Source organism: Haliaeetus leucocephalus, unplaced genomic scaffold, assembly GCF_000737465.1.
Source record: "Haliaeetus leucocephalus isolate CR32 unplaced genomic scaffold, Haliaeetus_leucocephalus-4.0 Scaffold933, whole genome shotgun sequence".
Lineage (NCBI taxonomy): Eukaryota > Metazoa > Chordata > Aves > Accipitriformes > Accipitridae > Haliaeetus > Haliaeetus leucocephalus.
Genome location: NW_010973369.1, coordinates 3,065,119 through 3,089,168, shown reverse-complemented (window position 1 = coordinate 3,089,168; position 24,050 = coordinate 3,065,119). Strand labels below are relative to the sequence as shown.

Here is a 24,050-nt window from a genome sequence, read left to right as displayed (position 1 = left end):
TCCACTGGGATGGCCTTTAAAACACATAGATATAGAAAACCACTATTGTTGTAACACTGCTAAATTTTATAATAAAAAGCCCTACTCCTAGAGGTAGGCTCCTACAATGCACATATAAGAGTATCTATGTGTTTGTTATTGCCCCAAAAGCCTGTTTGTCTCTACAAAACAGTTTACCAGAAGCAGGTTAAATATCCACTTTACAGAACTGCTCATCCCAAACCTAAAACCAACAGCTCTGCATGCAGCATGAATTGCCAGCTCCTTCCCCAAGTATATTCACCAGTGCGCCACAGGCACTGACCGTTATATCCCAAATGTCACCAACGCATGAGCATGAATCAATTCTAGGTCACTCTTCAATAGCCTTCGCAAGTCCCACTCTGATGCTACTTCATCCCAAAGCCAGTGGTAGATAAATACTTGGCATGGCTGTGAAACATGGCCTGGAAGATTTATTGATTACTGACTCTCTTGTCTGAATAAGAATTGATTACCTTTGATCAGATGCCACAGTGAGCATGTTAGCTTACAGTGATAAAGCCAGAAGAGTTGTATTACAGCCAGTTTTACAATTACAATACAAAGTCCAATTAGGGGGATGATTTCTAATCTAGAATCTGTAATATTTTTTGCCTGATAGCAAATCAATTATTGGTTTGCTCAACATCACAGCTAGAGTTTCACATATAAACAGAGTGAAATACCAATGGACTAAAAGCTGTTTGTCCAAAATGGACTGGCTTCCTACAGTTTTAATGTATTAACAACTCTCAGTGAAAGCACCCCTCAACTACTTAACACTATTGCATTCAACAGGCTCCTTTTCATTGCTTGGTGTTAGGTAGGACTCAATACACTTGATAACACAAAATTGCTCTGAGAAGGAAAAGGGCCCAACTCCTTCCATGGGAGGGAAGGCATCAGCTGGGCCCGAATTTTGCACCACTTACAACCTAGTGGATAGCAGCACCAAAATTTGTTACACTGAGTCCAGAACTTTTGTTAGGATGGATGTGGAGAGACAACCCTCAACACCATGGGAGAAAAGAGGCATCTGAAAGAGCATCTCTCCCCGCTCAGTAATACCCAGGCTACACTTGGTGTTATCCCAGAAGAATTTTCTCGAGATAATCAGAAGACCCACTGTTAACCACACACAGATGCCGTGAAGTCTGTCCGGTTACCAAATCATATTCTTTCTAAAATCCCTTGAGCTTAAGTCAAGCACAAGAAGTATTTTCTAGTCTTATATTTAGCATATGCATTTCAATAATGGAGGAAGCTCAACTTCTCTCAATGTTTCAAAACATACAAAGAAATCCCCTGCCTTTAACTGAACTGAGGTTTTAAAAAAAATCAGATCAACTGCTACCATTTTCTAATTTGTTCCTAAAACTGGTGAGGGAAGAGAATTGTATCTTCAGAGTTCAAAAGAGTAAATTGTCAGCCTGGTAATAACCTCACAGGTCCAAAAGTGTTTTCTGCACAGCGTGGTTGTGGTGGTGACACACAGCCACCTCTGCTGCCTCGAGGAGCCGAGAATCAGGAGCCCAGAACCCTGTATCATAATACATCCAGCCCCAGCAATGAGCTAGATTTGATGGGGAGCAGAGGGTAGCACTTAACAGTGAGTTTCAGCCTCAGCCAAGTTTTTATAGCCTAGAAAAAAGGAAAGGCTGTCAGGATTCCCACAGGGGGAGCGTACGTGTGAAGTGTAACATTGATGTCTAACAGCCGCCAGCTAAAAGGAAGAGGGATGGAAGCTGCATTTACTGTTGCTTGGCTGAAGCACAACAACGTGAGCTGGATTTAATCCAATGATGACTTACGGAGACCCAAACAGGCTTATGTTTTCAGAGTTTGGAATTTAAACTGCCCAAGAAGACACATATTCATGCAGGCAAATAGTTATGTTTGCAATAGCCCCTCTGTGCAGAAAAAGGGTTGAAGATTTACAGTTAGTTCTGTAGATAAAACTTGTTAACTCAACTGTGGCCAGTTCCTCAGAGCTCTCCCCCATTGGGCACGCACCTTTCACCTTCCCCAGGTATGCAAAGCCTTAACTTGCTAAAAAGCCAGTGCCAAACCCCCAGGTTATACCGTGCTATACCGTGTTTCTCAGGTAGTCTGTCAGAGCTAACATGAACTACACTAAAACACTGGTGTTGGTGTGCCAGCCACTCTACCGCAGAGAGGCTTTGCTAAGTACTGCATGGCACTAGGTGACTCCCTTATACATAGAGGCATTTAAGTCTTCTTCTGACGGCTACTAACCACTGCTGATGATTTCAGCATGGGAGCTGGAAAACAGACAAAGAAAATCTCCTGCCCTGCTGCAATGTTCAACTACAAAAGCAATGATTTAACAGTTATTTATCAGCCAAAAACTTCAGGTTAACACAAGTGTCGTAACATCTAGGGAGATTAGAAACACTTTCATGGCATTTCTAGATTAGTGTTAGCAAGCCTTTCCTCCTCAGCCCTCCCGAGCCCTGTGGTTCTGGAAATCCAGAAAAAATCAGAATGCAAAGCATACTGCCCATAGTATCTGTGTTGAGCGTACAGAGTAAACAAACAGAATCAATAGGAAAGTGAGATCAGCAAAAGTCTTTTCAGTTTTAACAAATTAAGAGTCTAAATAGTACAAATAAGTTTTTTAAATTACTTATCCCAATATAGACCTTTGTCAGTATTTTATTGCAGTAAAATCCTATTGCCAGGGCCCCTTATTGCAACATCAGTTTTAAAGCCTATTGAGTGAAGCCTGTTCCAGGAAAAGTTCTGCTTCAAACCTAGTGGCAGTCTGCAGTGATGAGTTTACATGAGCAGAATAGGACCCAACCAGTGGACAGTTTTTGATGGTGAGCTGTCACTGCAAGGAGATAACACCTTGCAAACTTCCTAAAGCAAGTGCAGCATCTATGCTTGCTTGTTGCTCAGGCCCTGTAAATGCTGGATCCAGCTGTACGGAAAACAGCTCTGTCCACTCTTGCAAACCCTGTGTGGGGGTTGATCTCCCCTCCAGGATATATGCATCACTCAAGAGTGAAAATTCAGGTCTGAACTGTCACCTTCCAGAAGCTTTGTGACTTACAGCAAGAGGCTCAGATGCAAAGATTTTAATTCAGATCCTTTCTTTGTTCCAAGGCATCTCATGACTTCCCAAGGACAGGGAGGCAGTGCACCATTCCTTCTTCCCCAGGGAGCAAGACTAGGGTGACTCTTTTTACATCATATTGATGCGCACCCCTTCCTCTCCTAAGAGCCTTGCTCCACCTGTATTACTCATTCAACTGCAATGGAAGCAATTGGCAGGGTAAAGTACAATTCAAGATGAACGAGGCCACCACAGTCAGGATGTCCATAACCAAACTCTCCCTTTGGAATGCAAACAACCTGGCCACTGCAATAGATCCAACCAGCCCACCCACGACTTTTTTCCTCTGGGGTGAGAAACAGATGAGACTAGGAAATTCTGCAGCACCCATGCACCTTCTCTTCCATTTCCTCCATGGGAGCTTTGAATTTCAAGAGGGGTGGATCACCACTGGACACTGTGTAATACACTGAGGTCCCATTGGAGCTGTAGGGAGAAGTCCTGGATCCGATTAGATGCGACTTGGCCTCACCCCCATTCTCAGCAACTCCTCCCACGCCACTGCCGAAGTGGGTGCTGAGGAAAGGGTGATTGAGGAGTTTGGCTGCAGCCCGCTGCCGCTTAAGTTCGGAGAGTGTTTGATGGTTGTGCTCCTTGTAGGTACCCCAGAACTGCTGTGTGTCAGGGAGCCCGGGGTTGCCATAGGGCAGCATGTGGCCTGGGTTACTGTCAGGGTCAGCGTGCATACTCCAAATGTCCCCGTTGGAAAAGGTGTACTGGTAAGTGCTGGCAGATGCCATGAGTCCATTCTGGAGGGGGATTTCAGAGTCACACTGGGTGCTTTTGTTTGCTAACTCCGGAAGGAGGGAAGAGTTCTCCAGCACTGAATTCTGTAACAAGAAGACATGAAAGAAGAGCATCTTCCCCCATCCCTCATAACACGGTTCATCCCTGTGACAACTTTCTAAGCCTGCTCACACTCTGCCTTTCCACCAGAGAGGTACTACAGCACAAACATTGAATTCACCCACTAACAGGACCCTATAATGCTGTGAGCCCCAACCAGGAGCTGGTTGCCAACCAGGGACATGGAATGTTAACTCAGGAGTAAAAAAAAAAAAAAAAAGATAGATAAGCATATTAATATAATGTGACAATAACTGAATTAAAAACAAATAACTGCAAAGCAAGATTACAATTCTTTTGTGATTACCAGTTTGCCAGCAGTAAAGAGAAATGTACATGCTATTTTTTTCTGAACTTCCTGGTTCCCTAGGGCATTATCTCAAAACTATTTATGCAGCTGTAAATACAGTCCTTCCACTTGAGTGGGATATCCCAGTTTCTGCCAAATGAGAATTGGGTCTTTTGCTTACATCTGATGGAGGAAGTTTACAAATTTTTCAGCTGCCTTCCATCCCAGGGCACCCATTGCTATTGAACCTGCGCTACCAGCCCTCCTCGGTGACTCCCATAATAGAGAAGAGATTCCTTACGGGGTCTGTATTCTCCTGGTCAGACCGAGTCTCCCCAATTTCTCCAATGAGACCTGAGTTTCTTCCTTCTTCTGCTGCCCCCAGTTGCTGCCAGACAATGGCCTCTTTCTCGCACTCCTTCCTGTACAGGTTTGTTCGGTCCGAAAGGCTGGCCCTCCTCACCACCTTCCTGTTAGACAGGGAGAAGGGGCATCGAAGCTGTGAGCAGGACACGACATTTCCTCTTACCCTGTAGCTCTTTACACCTCCTCCTCGTGCTTCACAGCCTCTCCCCGCTGGAATGGAACGCAAATTTTGCTTCCTGGCACCCACGCAAAGCAAAGGCACTAGTGTGGCTATTAAAGGTGGGAGGAATTTTAAGGACTCTAAAAGTAGTACTGCAAATCTGTGTTAGATCTCATACAGCGCACCTAATGGAACTACTCTGCAACCAGTGGAGTAAATATAGAGGGAAACAGCCCACAGGCTGTTTAGGAAGTTTTGTGGTCTGCAGGACTGCTTTGGTGCCTAGTAAACATCTTATAAAGACATGTGCAAACTGTGTCTGAGCACAGTATCTTGGCCATGAGACATATTATTGAGAAGCTCAAGTTAATCCACTTGAAGCACTGATTTTCTGACACCAGTATCAGTGGTTTAACAGGGTAAATTCTTACCACTTTGTCCTCTGCTCGGAGAAGTTCTTAAGCCACAACAGCGCAAAGCCATTTTCCCCCCAAGAAACAACATCTCTTTCTAGCGAAAGAACCACTCTTCAAAGGAGCTCTGCTTTCAGCAACCGAGAGTCAGCTTCTGCCTTTCAGAGTTTGTTTAGAAAGGACAGACGGGTTCTTCTCCTGATGCCGACTGCAGAGTGCTCTGCAATCACATCTGGGTGGCCAAGCTTAGGCACCGGGTGACCTGCAGGGAACAACGCACTTACCCCCGGCTGCCAGTGCTGGAGGTCCTTCGACTTAGGGAGGATTTATGCCTCATCTGAGACTTCATGATCACATCGTGTTTGTGTTTCAACTCCAGAAGCAATACTTTGAATTCCTCCTCTTCACACAGATCTATGGCACACACAAACCAAGCTATTAATCAGACAGTTCAAATGTGGTACCATTAACACCATGTTACTAACTGTGTCTTCCTAGTATATACAACCACAAAAGCTAGGAGGAAGAGAAGGGAAATTTAAGCAAAATATGCTTAGGCACATTAATCTTTAAACAAATTAGGGGAGACAGAATGGTTTGGACACCTAAACAGGAGCAGAAAACAAGAGCTGCTGACTGTGATGGGGGCTCAGCTTTGCATTGATCCAGCTATTCAGCTAGGTTTTGTCCCATCTCTGCAGCATGCTGTGCCTTTACCCATGAAAGGGTGAGAGATATATTGACCACTGTATCAACACTTCAAGATGGGAGGAAAAGACATTTCTGTAATTACCAGACTGCAGCTCCCCTGAATACAGCATTTTTACTTAAGCCTCCAAAATGAAAAAAAGAGCAGACAAAACCAGACCAGACCAGGGCAGAAGACAAGAAGTTTCAACCTTCAAAATAAGAATGCACATATTTTTCAATTAAGGCTCAGAAAACCTTTTGCCAAAAGAAAATATGGCACAAGGTTATAATACACATGTTCAGATGCTAACAGTTTTACTTCCAATCTGTTCCAAGACTTGTGTATGCCTTCTCATTCCCCTCCAACCCCTTGTAGCTTACCACACTTCATTGCATCAAAGCAAAGTTAGACACCCACATCTTAGGGCTGCACTCAACAGCTGCTCAGGTCCAAGACTACAATGTCAGAGCGGAGAGACTCCCAAGCACAGGTACAGAGGGATAACATGAGTGTAAACACACAGGCAGAAAGACTTGGTGCTTGAGAAACTCCTTCTCTCTTGCTTTTATGAACACGAATAAGCATTTTCAGAAATAACGAAGTAGGTGCTTTAAAACTTCAGTCCCAGTTAAAGTAACTGCAACTTTGATTCTAAAAATGTCTGAAAAATGATGTTAATGCTTCTGAAAGCACCATGTGAAGACTCCAGCACACTTAGGGGGAAAAGCTTTTCTTAGTTATTTCTTTTTTTTAAGCTTAGTAAACTCACCTATTGGCATCTCATCCAAAGATGTCCTAGCACTCAAACTAGCCCCGTGGGACACAAGCAACTCTGCCATCTGCATCTAAAGAAAGGGAAAGAAAGCCAAGTTGACAGAGGTATTTTAGGCAATCGCTTTCCTCCTCAAAGCTGAAAAGTTGGAATAAGGTAAGAAGAAATGGCATGCATGCTCAACTCACCTCAAATTATTCTGGTACGTGTGTGATGTTAAACATTTTTCCTACCATTCACCTGCACAGACATACTCTCCCCAAACTTTCTCAGCAACAGGTTCTTTTTGGAGCCCCAAGGACCTCATCTGATGCTGCCCAGAGAGTCTAGCCCTAGTATAGATTTCTTCTATTTGCAGAGTGCTCCACAATTTGTCCAGGCAGAAAGAAATGTCACCCTCATCCATGACATTTGCAAAAAAATAATTACCTGTCCCCAGAAAGCAGCAGCATGAAGAGGTTCCCAGCCATCCCAGTCCTTAACATCCAGGCTTGCCCCCTGGTCAAGAAGGACTTCAGCTGCATGCAGATAACCATTGGCTGCAGCTATATGTAGCTAGGAGATAAGGAATAGAGCATGAACCACCTGCAAGGACCACGAATGGTTTTATACACCAAGTTTCAGTGGAATTTCTTGGATAACATCCGAGTCTAGATCTGGACAGGCAGCACATTTCACATTTGGCAGATGCCATCAGGTCAAAAGCAGGTTGTTCCTGTTACTGAAACTCAGTATTACCTGCATGTAATTCTGTTTGGAGAGGAAACTGCTTAACAGTTCTTAAAATAACTTACATAAATGGGTTAGAAGAATAATGTTTTTACATTTTAAATCAAGAGCTCTTAAATGCTTCCAACTCTGTAGGGAAACAGCACCATTAAAATGCAAGCTTGCAAAGGAGAATATCATCCACTATAAACTCTGCATTTCTCTTGCCAGAAGAATGTCTCCTCTTCCCCATTTAAGTGCTGCGGATGTGATTTTTTTTTTTTTTAATCAAATTTTCAGCCTGCTTTAGTCAGGACTCTCTTTGTACAACTGCACTTCCACTCATGCTTTTATCATTTTCACCATTTGAAAATAAAAAACATTGTAATCCTTGGCTACTTTTAGTTAAGTGAATATGATTTTTCAGATATTGGCTTCCAACTACAACCACCACTTTGGAGACATCAATAATAGTCTCCTTTAGTCCCCCACGACACTTCATGTCTCTGAAGATTTTCACAATTGCGGTCTGCTGTTGCATCTCTGAGCAAAACATTGACCTATGCACTACTCTGAATGTATGAACTCCACTCAGAGCTCATCCTATTTCAACTGTGCTGAAGAGGAGAATGAAAGCTTCTTTTCAAATTTTCCATGTGGATTCCACTACACAAAGTTAAACCCTCATCCGGAAATAAATTCTGATGCTTTCTGGCAGTTCAATTAATTTCTACATAAATTCCATGGCACTGGGTCATACCCTCTCGAGGCTGTATGAATTAACAAGGAATCACTTGGGGGTGATATAAAAAGGGAAGCCAAGAGGTCTGCTTAAATTTATGTATATAATCCTTGTTAAAGTGAAAAATGCGTTAAAAAAATAAGCTGCAATAAAAGCTTCAGTCATCCAAGTTTATCTTGGAGGGATGCCCTCCCCTTACACGCTTCTGATAAATGCTATAGGTGACAATTTAGATTAAGAAACCTGAATGCACTGCCATGGTCTGGCCATCAAACAAATGACACCAAGTGGCCTGTATATCAGTTATGTCTGGACCCAAGCATCAATTGACCGAGGTTGTATGAAAGTCCCAACACCTAAGACAGCATTACTGAACTTTCCCTAAGTTGGGACTGCTGTAAGCAAGGATTTAAGAGACACATCTGCAAGTGAAAAAGAAGGGAACAGAACTAGGATTGTTCAGCCTCCTCAGTCCCTGTCCAGTCAAATCAGATGCCAGCTTGTTTGTGCTGTACATTTGTCCCGGGTGTTCTCCTCTGCTCAGGGCCAGATGCCATCCTATGTGAATAAACACAGCACTCTGTATGAGCCAGATGCTATGCAAATCAGAAAGAAGAGGAGGCAGAAAGTCTTCAGAGTGCCCAACACCAGGTCCTGCTCCCATGAAAACCAGAGGACTCACATCTCCTCCGTGGGGGTCAGATCAGACTATGAGACTAGCAAGAAGCAAGACATTACTGGGAGGTCATTCAGCCCCATTTCCCCAGAGGTCAGCAGAAGTGCTATGTTTTGCAACTCCTCATTGTGGGATTTCTTGCACCTTTCTTTGGAAGCTGCTAGTACCAGCCACTGTCAGACAGGACCCAGGACCTCAGCAGCCTTCCTGCAAGACCTGAGCTGCTGGACAACTGACAGAGCTCACATGAACAAGGGATTTGCTTCAAAAAGCACAGGGTTAGACACTAAGTTCTCACCTGTACTCATGGACAGCACCTGTTCCTACATGACAATAAACTAAAACAGGGAAAAAGATCAACATAGCTTCCTCAATCCTCTCAGTGACTTGTACGTGTTGATTTTCTGTAATTCCTGCCACAGGGCAGGTTTCGTAACCTACAGGCTGAAGGAAGGCAAAATTGAAGCTGCCACAGTTTCACTCACCAGCGTAGCACCTTGGGCATCAGTCCTGTTCAGGTCTTGTCCAGTCGCAAGTATGTCATGAATGTCACAGATCATGACCTGCTCCGGAGCAGCCCGCATCTCATTGATTCTTTCCTGGGTAATCCCTGTTAAAATTCCAGTTAGAGAGAGAAGAGTTGGAAAGGGTCTTTGTCTCCACTGGTTGAGTAAAATTAGACTTATGATTCCTGGCTGATATGACCTCACATCCTTTTCAGAGGCTATGTAGCCGAGGGGACTGTCAGCTGTCCTTCACCCTCGTCGTTATTTAGGAATCAGAGAAACTAGACAGAGTCAGGTTCCAAGAAATTATGCCAGGCAGCAGCTCTCTGCTTTTCTCCAGAGGCAAATTAAGAGCTGAGAAACAAGGTAATTTTTAGTACTACATTGACCTATTTTTGTATTTTACATGAACTCAGTCTCCTTACCTTGATAGGCCATGCAAGTCTCAATGACATCCAGAGTTGGCTCATCTTCACAGAGGTCATACGGCATGTTGCCATCTGCATTTACTGCCAACAAGTCTGCTCCACTGCAAGGAGAAAGCGGCGTTACACAAGAAAGGACCTCAGACATCCTAGAGCAGACAGTGCCAAACACTGGGATAAATGTTTAGCAAAAACTAACTGGAGTTTAATAGTTGCTCAAATGTCACCAAGATTTGTGTGAGATAAGAAAGATTTGAAGCAAAGCCATGGAGCTATGAATGGGAAAGATGAAGTCCAGAAGTGGATGAAAGGCAGCATGCTACACCTCCCTCATGGGCTATGGGGCACATCAGCCACTGGGCTGTTCCTGTCCTCTCCTGATCCTGGCACTGGACAGACTGGCAGCTTCTCAATGACAGAAGTGATTTATTTGCTGAATTTCTGGATAATAATGCCAAACAACTACCAGATGCTTGTTATCTGGGCATCTGGCAGTCCTTCACTGAAAAGTTCTCAAGGACCAGAAAAGTTGGGAAAGATAGGGGCTGAATGGTGGAGGGAGCCTTCCATCTAGCCAAGGGCACATTGGCAAAAAATAGCAATAAAAAAAAAAAATTGCCTGTCAACTGGTGAATTTTTTCTTTCTGATTTTCCAGAAGCACTTCTCTAAGTGCTTTATTGACCTCTGGGAGGTCACTATTTGGAAGTAAAATTGCCAGCTAAATTGATTACTGTCCCCATATTCCCCCGTAGTAGAGAATTTCCAGCACTTTCTGAACTGTGCCACTTTAGCTAGCTGTTAAATAGTTTCAGCTGAATTCTGATCTACCTTGACAGCCATGGAAGGACAGCAGACAGTATCCACTTGCATTTAGATTCCTGTTTATTTATTTTTCCCCTCTGCCTGAGCGGAGCAAACTACATTGAAATTCACATTTGCAAAGTACCAGTGTTAGTTTAATCAGCAAATAAGAAAGCAAGGAATGGGACATCTTTTGTGGGCTACTTCCTCTGATGGTCTTCAAGGTCTCCAGGTCCCATCACCAGTAACATTGCCTTCAAAGACAGTGTTTAACCAGTCATTTGATATGTGACACCTCCTGTAAAGGACAACTTTGATTGTTGCAAACAAATTGAATCACCCCATTCCTCAAAAGCCCAGGGGAAGACTGTTTCTGAGCATGGGATCATGACATTAGAGTCCAAATTTGCTGGCAACTACTCAACACAGGGCAGTCTATGACAACTAAGGCCATAAACTCCAGTTCCTCACCTTGCCACTCATCCCCATGACACTCCCTTATCTTCAGTTAAGAGTCAGGAATGCACTATATTGTTCTACATTTGTTTTCTCCATTTTTATGCCCCCCATCCAAAAAATTTCCTAACCCAAGTGGGAACATCGTCCAAGGGATGACTGCTTACATCCTCTGCTCCACTTCCTTCATTACACAGCCAAAGAAGAAGGGCCATATTTTCCATGCCAGTCTCCCAGATGACAGCATCCCAGGGAGAAGTCTCCCTCCCTGAGGGAGAAGCAGCAGGCACTGCTGTGCAAGGCAGCATGTTAACGCTCCCAAAGCACACTCTGCTCTCTACACCATCACTCTGGGAAACAGAGGAGAGAGCTCCATACAGAGTCAGGACTACCTGCTCCAGACAGGATTCACAGCAGGTGCTTATTAAATGCTGCACATGATATAGCTCAAAATACATCTGGCTTCGTCCTCCTTGCTGGCAAATCTAGAAAAGACTTGAGCTTTAGGGCCTTGGTAAAGTCAAGTGGAAGGTCCAGTGCAAGCACCCCTTGTCATACCACTGGGGAACAAACGCATTACAGGAAGCTAACTGGTTACTAATTAAGAGCCAGTAAGACAGGTCACAAAGTTCACCCAAGTATTTGAGCTGTACAAACATGCTGCTGTCCTTCTACATCAGCGTCTCTTTGACTGTGGCTGGAAGACCTGAAGTTGTGCTTAAGAGCTTGAGGGTAGATCCTGCTGGCTGCTCTTATTTCTACCCATCCAGCAAGCATGGTTCAACAAGCACACACAGACACGTACACACCAGAGTACAGGCAAAAAGTGGCAAATTTTGGCCCAGGCTCCAGAAGCTTCATGAAACTGAGTCAAGCCACCTAGGGTTTTACTGTGTGTCCTCAGCCTTTCTGCTCTTCCTCCTCCACCCTCTTCTCCCTGAAGCAGGAAGGAATCCCAGGAATAGCCTGAAAGCAGGGACTAATCACCACCGCTGCAATCTTGTAAGGTACTAAGCGGTCTTGGCTTCCATCCACAGAAGCTGTGTGTAGAATCAGATCTGCAGAAAGGGACCGACACAAAAAGCCACCTACTGCTGGATGAGGATCTTCACCAGGTTGATATGACCACATGTAGCTGCTGCATGCAACGGAGTCCACAGCTCATTGTCCTTCGCATTGACATTGGCCCCGTGGTTGAGGAGAAGCTTGACTATCTCTTCATAGTTGTCTATGCAGCACTGGTGAGGAAGAGATGCAGACAGATTGGTTTTTTTAAACTTTGGGAAGATGAGGGCTCAGTTGTACCAGTGTACCTGGACGTGGAGACCTACTTTACCCTGCAGTGTTTGGCACCAAGCACCTCCAACAGAGTTAAACACCAAATTGAGCGCAAGCAGGTCAGAAAGCCACCATGCAGAACACCTACGCTGGACAGACTGAAGGTCACTGGTGTTTTAAAGGGCCTTCTGGCTTGGGGGCAGAACCAGCAGGGAATAATAGCAAATATGCACACAGCTTTTGTTCCACTGGGCCTTCCATATTCAAGAGCAAACATAGCAGAAATTCAATGGAACCAGTATAACCACATACCAAGGGATGAGCTGACAAGCTGACATTCCCTTTTCTTAGGGAAAATCCCACACACTGGCATGTGATGAGTAAAAGTCTTCTCAGCAGCTCACGCTACCTACCACAGTTATCTGAAGAGATGCAAGTTGGAGTCCCAGCATTATGAGGTACTTCACAGAGCACCTTTCATTTCCTGAAAAAAATCAGCATCCTCGATGCATTTACACCACAGTCCCAGAGGCGACCTGCAAGAAAGGCCTCAACCACTTTCCTCTGGGGGAGGTGGAATTTGCTCTTTGATCCACCTCGTGCTCACTTCTTGATATGAATGTGTGTATGATAAAGACACTAAAATAAGATTAATTCTTGTGCAAGAAGCTTGTTCGTGGTCTATGCATTACTGCAGACCCACACAGGAGACTCACAGCTCAGCACTGCGGTATGGGCTTGTAATAGGGCTGAATTACAACCTACAACAAGCATTTTAGCAGCTGTGTGACAAGGACCCTTTATGTATTTCTGTTTCTGTTTACTATTTGTATATGGAAGTGAGGTTAAAATCATGCCTGTCACACGGCCAAGTTATCACAGAAGTGTAAATGCATCCTTCACTGGAAGCCGCTGCTTATGGGCTATAGTGTTCACTTAGGAGCTTCTTTCTGTTCAGGGATTCAATTCTAGTGGATGCAAAGTTCCCACCTCAACTCCCAAATGCACCTTTACAATAACTGATCCTTCAGTGGGGAAGGTGGGATTCTCCATGGCTTCAGTACCTAGTGGGGAAAGCAATGAGGCTGTCAGCATTTCTGTGTGCAGAGTAACATCTCTTTGGAGAGGTGGTGGTGGGGGGACCTTTTGTCCTTCTAGAAGCCAGTTTGCATTTTTAAGCAACCATCCATCCAGCTTTGAAGAGAGCAATCAACTTGCAGAAGAATCCAAAATCTCAAGTCAATGGGAGCATTTACAGCAGGGACTAACGGCAAGAAAACCAGGAGTCCCCATTCCACCCTCAGAGTGAGTGTGACAACCACGCCACTGTTTTTCGCAGCAGCGGAGGCGGCAGCTGCCAGGCACGGCAAGTCCCACGGCCCTTCTGCAGGCTGACTCTGCTGGTGGTTTCGCACTGAAAATCAGGACTCATGAGGAGGGGTGGGGACGGGGGCCTTAGGAAGAAGAATAGAAAAACCTTTACGGGATCAGTGCAGAGGCTCTGAGGAAGGACACAGGCTCACACACCACTATAGCAAGGCTGTGTTTTACTGGCGATCAGCTGCTGCCATCTCATACAGACTTTCAGAAGTCCCTGAGCCTACAGAGAGCAGCAGCAGGCTCTCCAAGCATCCTGTGCATTGTTTAAACCAGTTTCAAAACTCGTGAATTGCCAAAGTCTCTCAATTTGATTTGATCTGCTTTAAGAGTTTATAGCCCAGCCCTGCAAAGACTAAAGGGTCGAAGAAATGTTGTTTGCATCTGAAATCCAGCCCCAATTCCTGAGCTCTTATCACTGCACAAAGTCTGGGATACAGCAAGAGAAGTGTTTCATCTCAGTTTGCTCCCCAAGAAACAGGATCACCAGCACAACATAGTGAAGTTTCACTGCTTTAACTGCACAAAAAAATGAAATACAAGAGCTCTCTCTGTTTACCCCGACAGGTCTGCTCAGAGGGCACTGGGAAGACGTGACAGTGCAGAGCAGCAGGGAGCCTCCTCCCATGCCTCACCTGATGCAGTGCAGTTAATCCATCTTCATTGCACAGGTCTGGGCTGACGTTGCTCTTCAGCAAGTAACACACTGTAAGGGAAGGAGACAGGAGGAAAGGAGAGTCAGAACTGTAATCCTAACACATCTCTTGCTCTCAGCTAGCCCTGGCCAGTTCAAGACAAAGGCAACCTGCACCATCAGGGTGTTCCAGTGTGGGCAGAGCTGCAGGAGACCTTACAGCCAAGAGCCCAAAACTGGCGTGAACCCGCAGTCACTGCAGTGCCGGTGAGAAAAAAGCCGCCTTGGTTTTATCCAGCAGAGAGCACCAGCATACAATTTTCCCCCAAATTCCTTCCAAAGGAGACTGCTATTACAGCTATCATTTTCATATGGTTGTGCTGGAACAGTCTACATTTTTATCTTGTGCTTTGCAACATCTGAGTGCAACCTCTACACACTGCAGCCCAGGGGAACTCAAAGGCAATTGGTGATTTTGGGCTCCTGAGTTATAACTGTAAGAGACACCCCACTCTGGGAGGGATGAGGTCTTGCCTCAAGAAGTTACCAGTCTGGGATGAGAAGCCCAATACATTCAGGGGCCTGCCACACCTAAAATACATCAGGGTTGCTTTGGCCACTTCACATGAGCTGTTGGGTATTTGAAGAAAGCTTCCCAGAGGCTTTATTTTTTAATTGCTGCTTTGGGGGGAAAGGATAAGATTTATTCCATTAAAATGCAAATTTCTGAAACACATGAAAAGTCATTAGCCCCTAGGTAAAAAATAAAGTTTGCTCTGAGGTACAGATCTTGCACATAGTAATAGCAATAAGGCTGGCAGAGGACGTAAATTAACAGCAACACCAGGAACTCTTCAAATTCAACACTGCTGACAGATCTTGATGATCTATACCCATCTTCTGTTGTTTACTTGTTTATTCCCTGCTTTTTCTCCAGAGATTTCACTACCTAATGCTTTTCCCACCTCAGATGTCACTGACAGCACAGGCACAAGCCAGAGGTTCATAATCATCTCCCTGGGGCCAGGGTAGCAACAGATATTCAAGATCCATCTTATTTGATGGCAAGGATGCATCCATTAAGCGAAACCAGAGCTGCAAAATAAGGAACACTAACAAAGCTAAAAGGGCAATAACCATCTTCAGAGCTGGCAATCAAAACGACTGCACGGCTGGTCACTCCCAAAGCATCTTGCAGCCTCTGCTGCTGCCTTTGACTGATCACTGTCCCACTGTTAGAGGGAGCTCCTTCCCCAGCACATCCACAGGGAAACCCATCGCAGGGCTGTCCCTGGGGTCAGAGCACTTCTGGCATCCAAAGTAGGACATGGAAAACATGTCCACGATGACATCAATGTTGATTTATGAAGCTTTGTTTAAAAGATCCGGAAAATGCACTCACAAGAAAGGCAAATCGAAACCCAAGTGAAATTTTGTTTGGAAGCCACCGGTCTGATGTTATCAAAAAGGAAGGCAAAACTGGACAGAAGTGAAATAAAACACTTTATATCACAGGATTGTTTCACCCAACTCAAAATGAATGCTGGAATTTACGTTCAAGGCATTGACACCTGCTCGATGAAACTGATACAAAAAAGCAGAATACCACAAAGAACAAAACTCATCCCCCACCGCGGCGAGTCCAAAGAGACTGAGTTTTTTCCAGCTCAAAGGCCAGTGCAGGAAGCCCACGCCTACACTCAGCTCACATCCCCTGACACTTGCATGCTTGACAGTAATAAGAGCGCTGAACCCCAGCCAGTATATTCAATTTAATGCCTGTGCTTCTACTGTTTCTGGCCAGCCCCAAGCTCCTGCTCTCCTAATCCAAGCTGAGTGATAGGCAAGCCATTCATTAGTGGATCTGATTGTCTCTTATTTACTTCAGATGCTCTGCCATTAGGGTTTTAATTCAATCTCAGTCATTTAAGAGCCATTGTGTACTAATGACACGCAGCTCCATAATCATGTTTTGCCTGATTATGGAGATTTGGACAAGTAGATGCTGGCAGTTTAACCTTACAAGTGCTGTCCCTCCATGAGAAGAAGCAGTAGCATAAATCCCAGCTTGTTATAGAGTATGGGGTTTTGTGTTGAAGGCTCTGCAATCGTGGCTTGACAGAGCTTGTAAGAGTCCTTGAAGGGTTAAGATTCAGAGAGGGATTTATCTTACCCTAAAGCAGCTTTGAATTCTCCACTAACCCCTGCAGCAGCCCTCATGCTCACAGTGCACCTCCCCTTGGCTCCCATCTGCCCTCAGGACAGGCTCAGCAGAGCCCTCAAAACATTTCCCAGTATCTCCCAACACACCGAAGACTGACAACCACAAGACACCAGAAAAGACACAGAAAAGTCAGGTAATGAAGCTAGGTATGGATGTGGTACCAATAAGTCCAGGCAAACATGGCTTGAAAAAGAGATCAGACTCCTTTCCAGCCAGTCCTAAGCTGAAGTTTGCATCTCGGGGTTTGGCAGGGGGGAGCACAGGGCTGGGCAGCAACAAGTTCTGGCCCTTTTCTCTAAAGACAGAGGGATGTTGCCTTCAGTATTCCTCACGCTCCAGACAACAAATCCCAACAGCGAGACAGAAGTCTCCAAGAGCTGTGATTTCCTATTGCATATGCCCACTTTTACAAGTGAGGGGATTTACCCAGCATCCCACCAATCTCGTAGCAGAACACAGCCCCGATTCCTACCCACCACCCCCAGAAGCAGGACATGGGGTGGCAAAGAGCAGCTTCATCACCCCCCGCTCCCTGCGGGCAGACCTGCAGAGGGGCGTGGAGGGAGGACATGGACATCTTTGCCATGTCCACTACCCAGAACAGCCCCTCCCACGTGGCCGAGAAGAACAAGTCCTCCTTTCTGACAAACTTCAGGAGAAATGTGGGTTTTCCAGTGCCTTAAGAATAGGATGGGGGGGACACAACTGCAATGCTTTGCAGTGCTGGAAGCTGGACCCTCAGCTCCAGGGCTGTGGCACTGTCACCGACCCGCTCCGCTGCTTAATGCACAACATAAGGGACAGGGACCTGAGCAAGCAAAGTGCTTCTCTTCAAGCCTGCTGGTGCTGCGCGCCTCGCTGCAAAGCTCAACACCTTCTCCTCCCACCTCCAGGCACGAATGATGCCATACAGGTAGGAAGCATACGCTTCAGCTCGCAAAGACACAGATTAATCACTTGACGCCAGCCGATCGCCTTCTGTCAGCTCAAGCCCCAACACACCACTGTGAAAGGAAGATTCCCCCATATGCACAAGGTATAGTGTGGAAACGGGTCCTCCGCAAGCTCCCCTGCGAGCTCAGGTCACAGCAAGCCCAACAGAACGGGCTTTTATGGGTCACATCGGCAGGTTCAGCAGGCAGCAGCCTCCACTATAACACTAACGATTAACTTCTTAAAGAGAGCTCAGTGCCTAAAATGCTGAGCTCTTTAAAATCTGTCCTTCTTTGCATGCAGGTGGGGGGCAGGTGGGGAGAAGGGGCTGGGTGCGTAGATACACTTTATTACATGTCAAGCACAAGTTGTGGGAAGCAGTTTCAAACACATAGCAAATGAAGGAATGAAAATGATTACAATAAGAGCTGGGTGGACAAATTGTGAATAACTCATCGCAAATTATATTAACTGAACAATCACTCAAATGTATTTTCCATTATTCTGCTTGCTCTGCCTATAATTGAACCTCTCACATGCCAAGATGGTGTACATTAATCTTCAATTTATATTTTATCATTCACATCTGTGCTGTGTTAAATAGAAAAAGCTCCCACAACAGCTGTGAAAATACATACTAGTTTTTAAGTCACCCTCCATCACATGTCCTGAGGCAGCCTCAGACAGATTCTCTTCCCGAAACACAACAAACCCACTTCTCAGGAGCTCCCTCTCCTCCCAAGCATGTCCAAGCCTCGCTTATTCTCCCCAAAACCTATAAATCAGGGGGAAGACAAAAAAAACCATTGCAAAGTCCCTAAGGAAAATTCAGGTGGGGTAATCAGCTCTCTCACCTGCAGAGATATTACAGCACTATGGTTTTTCACTGGTTACTTCCCACTGAGTTTACACTAGAAACAGCTTTTCCAGGAAAGTTCCTAAACCAGATGAAGACTTTTCCATGGAGAAAAAACACCTTTGTCAGTGCAGTTCCCCCTAAGTCAATAAGCTGCACCATAAAATTCTGGATACTATTACACTCCCATCTATACCCAGCATTTGCATACCTCAAGTATTAATAAGTCATAAGAGAAAAAGCCAACTGAAACTGATATGGATACCAGGGAGGGAAAAAAACAACAAACACCTTTCTGACAGGAGGTCCTGATTCCTCCTAAAAATATATAGTGGCAAGCTGTCGATACGGGCAAGGAGGCTTACCTATATGCTCCTAGTTTACACCCACACGCAGGCCATTATTTTTTAAAAATCTAGGTTTATCCTGATCCTTTGCAGTCAACAATTTCTTCTTGACAATATTTAAACTCTTCTAGTTCACGTTTTGGTTCTCAGGCTACCTTTAAAAGCTACTATTGTACTGAGGTTTCTACGGCAGTAGAATAATTCTTGCATGTTTATACCTAATTTCACTGAATAAAATGAAGAGAAGTTTCACTTGGATCAAGATGCACACTTTCACACATTGACAGAAGTCACTTCCACCCAAATGTAGCTTTAGTCAAAAACCCAGCCTAGTGGAAGAAAGTCTTCCCAGCATTACTTGTAGTGAGATACTGGTGGTGTCTGTGCCACATAGGTGTGTTGGCAAATGTCTAGAAAGAATGATCCCCAGCCTGCCAGGCATGGTCCTATGGATGGGCACAGCTACTTCAAAGCTGCATTTTTAATGCTATGGTTTTGCAGAGATATTTATTACACAAGAGAAACATTGCCAGAAAAACAACATTGAAACTATGAGCGCTCTGCCAGCAAAGCATCCGGCTTCCTAACACAGCATACTATGATATTCATATTTAAGAGCATATCTAAACCCTGAGCAATAACAGGATGAACTTACTCAGCTTATCCTCCACTCCCTGCAATGTACAACTGATAGCCCATCCTGGTCCAGTGATAAACTCCGCATCTCCCTAAAGCTTTTTGAAAGACAAAAAAACGCCACAGAAAACAAAACCCCACATTTAGACAGCTTCAAACATTTAGTACACCTAAAAATAAACATGGCCCAGTTTGCCTGCTGAGCTAGCAACTGAGACAACCCATCATGATTGATCACCAAGCTTTCTTGGGAAGGTTCAAAGCCTGTTAAGACACTTCCCACCTAGTTTATAGCTGGGCACACACATTCCTTCTAATATACCCCAAAAATCTGGAAGTTTGGAAAAAGGCCAGCAGAGCCCCATCTGCTTCGTGCCTTATTCACACGGGCAGGGACATTTCATGCAGCCACACTCAGCCCAGGTGCTGCTTCTCTCAAGTAAAATCTATTTCTGATTTTGATGCTTCTTGCTTAAGAGGGCATACCCTTCTGTAGCCCCAAGGAGCCTGCTTCACATGGCGGGCTCTTCCTGCAGATCTTGGGGCCCAGTTCGTACACAAGTTTTATTCTGACAACAAGTGAGAGTTGTCAACAACTCATACACTTATTTAACACAGAGGGTCCAATTCTTTCTCCCTCTCTTTGTGTCTATTTCAATCAATTTTTGCTTTATGCTTTGACCACTATCCATCATTGTAGTACCAGAGCACCAAGAAGAACACTATAAGGGGACAGCCACCTACAGCTGCGTCTTGGATGAATGGGCCACTGCCAGGCACCCAAACCCTACTGCATCCCTCATTTTTCTTGTTCTGCATCTACAGGACTTCAAGCTCTGATAATCCACTTAGTGCTAGTGATGCTAAAGCATCTTTCTTTAATGGCTGCCATCCACCTAGGATTACTCAGATAAGTAACAGTGTGCAAGTTACCCATCTGCAACCAACAATGCTCAAAGGAAGCAGCAGAAACAAAGGCAAATTCATTTCAATAGGGAAAATAAAAATTAGAGCATGCTGCCAATTGAGAAGCCTTTCTAAGGATGTAGCATCATGTTCAAAAGCACCCTCATCCTCTCCTGCTCCTCAGACTAAGAGCAAAATTGGTCCATGCAGGAGATTACTTTTCCTTTATGTACTTGGTAAGTCAGAGATTATTTTCCTGGTTTCCCATTCCTCATCTGTTATTGGAAGAACAAATAAGTCATTTTGGTATGGTTTTTAAACAGATGATGGGCTTTAAAAGGGATGAGTGTTTTATATAACCTTCAGGCTCAGCTGCCTTCAGCAGGATTTCTGTCGGCAGGGAGCCAGGAAAGCAGATTCCCCAATATTATTGCAACAGTGACACCTGGGCTGCCAAAGAACCTCTTCTCTCTTTAAGAGGCATTTTGGAGTATTTGAATGGTGCCCATTTAAAGAGTACTGAAAGAAAAATTTAAGTCAGACTTATGGAGGTATGGATCAAGGAGACCAAGGCGAAGTTCCCCAAAGATGACTCAGAAGCTGTAGTGATGAGCAGAGCAATGCTGGCTTTTAGGGTTCAGTGGTGCTCAGCAGAAGGCACTGACAACGCACAGAGGGAATCGTCCCACTGCAGTCAGAGTCACACGAGCCCGTGGCCTGAGCAAAGAACACCAACAGAAAATGAGGGATGAGGGACAGCCACGTCCTCCAGCAGTGGCTCAATAGGAACCTGCATCCTCCAGCTCTTGAGTTTGCACCTGAAATGTTGGGTTTGGTGGGTGCAAGCAGGCAAGCAACACATCTCGCTTCCCCTCATGTTTCAGGCCAAGTTAGATGAAGAGCTCCTACAGAGTCAGTAAATGGTCAACCAGGACCTCCTGTTCTCCTACTACTCTGGCTACTTCCAGCTTTCTTGCTACAAAAAGCTCTTATTGAAAGTCATGACAACACATGCAAATCCCTTCAGACAACACAACATCAAAGCCTTTTATATGAGTAACACAGAGGATCCCACTTATATACCTGTTCAGAAACTACTTTTGATATATTGGACCAAAACCTGACTACTGAGACATGCAGCAGTCATCACCTGTGATGTCTATACTAAGCTTATTAGAAAATAAATCTTTCAGGGTACTAAAAAGGAAGGAAATGCAGCAAAAATTTAATTGGCTTTAATACAGCCTAAGAAGTGTTTAGATAAAAAGGAGCAATGGTGTCAGGAGGTAAACTTTTGCAGCTGTCTGAGTACATGAAGAGCTTCCCCAGATACATTAACACAATAACATAACAGGTGATCTGAGGAGCAGAACTGCAATACCCCCCCAAGCTCCACACAGAGCCAGCCTGCCAGTATTTGCAAGAGGATACTCTAATATGCTCTGTGTAGCAGGAAATAGTTCATATTGCCCTTTGGAAGTGTTATTAGGTTCCAGAGTCAACAGCCTCTGCCCCAGCTCATATTTCAGGCATCCTATAGCCTCAGCTAAGCAGCTGTATGTTGACCTGAACCACAAGAATGTTTTTAAGACCCTCAATTATAAAACAGGAAACTTTCTATTTAGAGTAACAGAAAAGAGGGTTTGGTGGAGGGGTGAGGAAATACATATTTGCTTTTCAAGCTGCCCTGAATTAATACAAAATGATTCCCCGCAGCAACAGCCTGCTGACAGCCCAGGAGCTTGCCAGCAGACCAGGCTCTCCCCCTTCTCTACTCCTCAGCCACCCCACTTCAGAGACCCCTTTTCTCTGGTGTGCATCTCTAACCTTACCCTGGTCTTTAGAGAAGCTCCGACTGCTCTGGCTGTTTCAGTACCTTCTCCACCCTCAGCAGCATCCACTCTGACCTCGATCAGCATGTTTTGGGGTTCCCCCCCCCCCCCCCCAACTTTGTCCCTTTAGTTTAGCATGAGTACATTGGGGATGAAGATCTTTAAGACATACAGGATCAAATCACATCCTTAGCTCTGTTCCCATGGATCACTGCATTCATGAAACAGGGTGCCACATAGCCAAGGTCTGAACGCCTGCGTAAGGCAGAAGCGTAGTGTGCCAGGGCACGGTCTGCAATGCAGCCCTCTCAAAATCAGTTTTGTGTGACATGGCAGCAGCAGGAGGTGGTGCCAGTCCCCAGGTCAAACCCAGCCCAGATGTGTCTCACATCATTACCCCACACCGGAGACTGCAGGGGACACGCCAGGAGTTAAAGTGTAATCTGCTAAAACATCACCCCCTGCTCAACAGCACTGTTTCTTACTGGAAACTGCATTGCCATGCAGTGCTGGAAGGGAAATGCCTATAAAAGCAGTAAGTTCTCCTCTTTCTTTTGTTGTTTGGGTTTTTTTTTTTTTGTCAGATAAAGAGAGATTGTGGTTTCCTTTCAAAAAGCAAATGCTACAGAAAGAAAACTTTCACACAAGTTTAGCAGCAACCTGAACTTTACCAGAGAAGCATCGGCTGATCCTCAGCAGCCCTTCTGTTCTTGCAACCTGCAATTATTCAGCAGCAAATTTTGCACTATTCAGAGATTTGAATTTCAACAGAGCCTTTCATCCAGAGATCTCCGAAAGTGCTGGCTGCTGCCATTAGCAGAGCGAGCTCCAGTCTGTCTCCTGGGATTTTACAATCAGTATTCGCCTCGTTTCACAGATGTGACATCTCAGCCCGAGTTAGACCAAGACTCTGGAGGCTCAGGTTTCTTTGCCAAGGTCACAGTGACAGTCCACGGCACAGCTGTGACAGTGCCCTTGAGTCCCAGGTCCCAGCTCCACCCTTGAAGCACAAGAAAACTCTCATTTCCTCTCCCCCGTCCTCTCCGTTGTTCAGACGAGAGGAATTGGGCAAAGCAGCTGAAGTCTCAACACTAACAGCTTTGATGGCAACCAGACCCCAAGGTGAACCTTCTATTTGACAGAGCATGTTTAAAAAGAGAAACCAAAGCTGTGGCTCAGCAGCAGCTCTCGGCTGGTATCGCTCCCTCGGGAAGGTCTCCACCACTTGGCTTGGACCTGTTTGCTGACCACATCGAGGACTTGGGCTGGGCAGGGAGAGTGAGTTGCAAGAGGTGGGGGAGCAAGGTCAGCTGAAGGGCTTGCAGTGTGGCAGCACGCTTCATTTAATTATGAATCAGGAACGATGTCATCACCAAGACAGAGAATGAAGCACATTTGGTCGCCAAGCCTACATTTGACAACCATCTCTGATCTTTACCAGCAACCCAGGCAGGACCACTTCTTTTTTTATCTGCCCTCTCACAAGCCCAAGTCCCAGAGGTTTGCAAGTTTTTGGGGCTGATCAAATCCCACAATTCCCCCAGAGTTTCATAGAATAGAATCATAGAATCACAGAATCATTTAGTTTGGAAAAGACCTTCAAGATCATCGAGTCCAACCATCAACCATGCCCACTAAACCATGTCCTGAAGTACCCTGTCTACTCGCTTTTTTAATACCTCCAGGGATGGTGACTCAACCACTTCCCTGGGCAGCCCATTCCAATGTCTGACAACCCTCTCAGTAAAGGAATTTTTCCTCATATCTAACCTAAATCTCCCTTGCCTCAACTTGAGGCCATTTCCTCTTGTCCTATCTCCAGCCACCTGACAGAAGAGACCAACACCCACCTCACTACAACCCCCCTTCAGGTAGTTGTAGGGAGCGATAAGGTCTCCCCTCAGCCTCCTTTTCTCCAGACTCAACAGCCCCAGCTCCCTCAGCCGCTCCTCATAAGACTCGTGCTCCAGGCCCCTCACCAACTTGGTTGCCCTTCTCTGGACACGCTCCAGCAA

The 24,050-nt window shown here is 45.2% G+C and overlaps 1 protein-coding gene across 2 annotated transcripts in view; it reads right to left on the bottom strand.

Moving 5' to 3' along the window:
• Nucleotides 1-2,681: 2,681 nt before the first annotated feature.
• Nucleotides 2,682-24,050, bottom strand: part of PPP1R16B (protein phosphatase 1, regulatory subunit 16B) — a 42,519-nt gene continuing 21,150 nt past the window's right edge. Inside the window, exons 2-10 of one of the 2 annotated variants that reach the window (XM_010584075.1) lie at nucleotides 14,303-14,373; nucleotides 12,105-12,250; nucleotides 9,755-9,858; nucleotides 9,309-9,433; nucleotides 7,127-7,252; nucleotides 6,695-6,770; nucleotides 5,519-5,648; nucleotides 4,597-4,765; nucleotides 2,682-3,990 (exon numbers count right to left, since the gene is read on the bottom strand). In XM_010584075.1, coding sequence (XP_010582377.1) covers nucleotides 3,469-3,990; nucleotides 4,597-4,765; nucleotides 5,519-5,648; nucleotides 6,695-6,770; nucleotides 7,127-7,252; nucleotides 9,309-9,433; nucleotides 9,755-9,858; nucleotides 12,105-12,250; nucleotides 14,303-14,373 — 1,469 coding nt within the window. In that variant the 3' untranslated portion in view covers nucleotides 2,682-3,468. The remainder of the gene's footprint in view (nucleotides 3,991-4,596; nucleotides 4,766-5,518; nucleotides 5,649-6,694; nucleotides 6,771-7,126; nucleotides 7,253-9,308; nucleotides 9,434-9,754; nucleotides 9,859-12,104; nucleotides 12,251-14,302; nucleotides 14,374-24,050) is intronic. The other variant, XM_010584076.1, reaches the window with a different exon arrangement.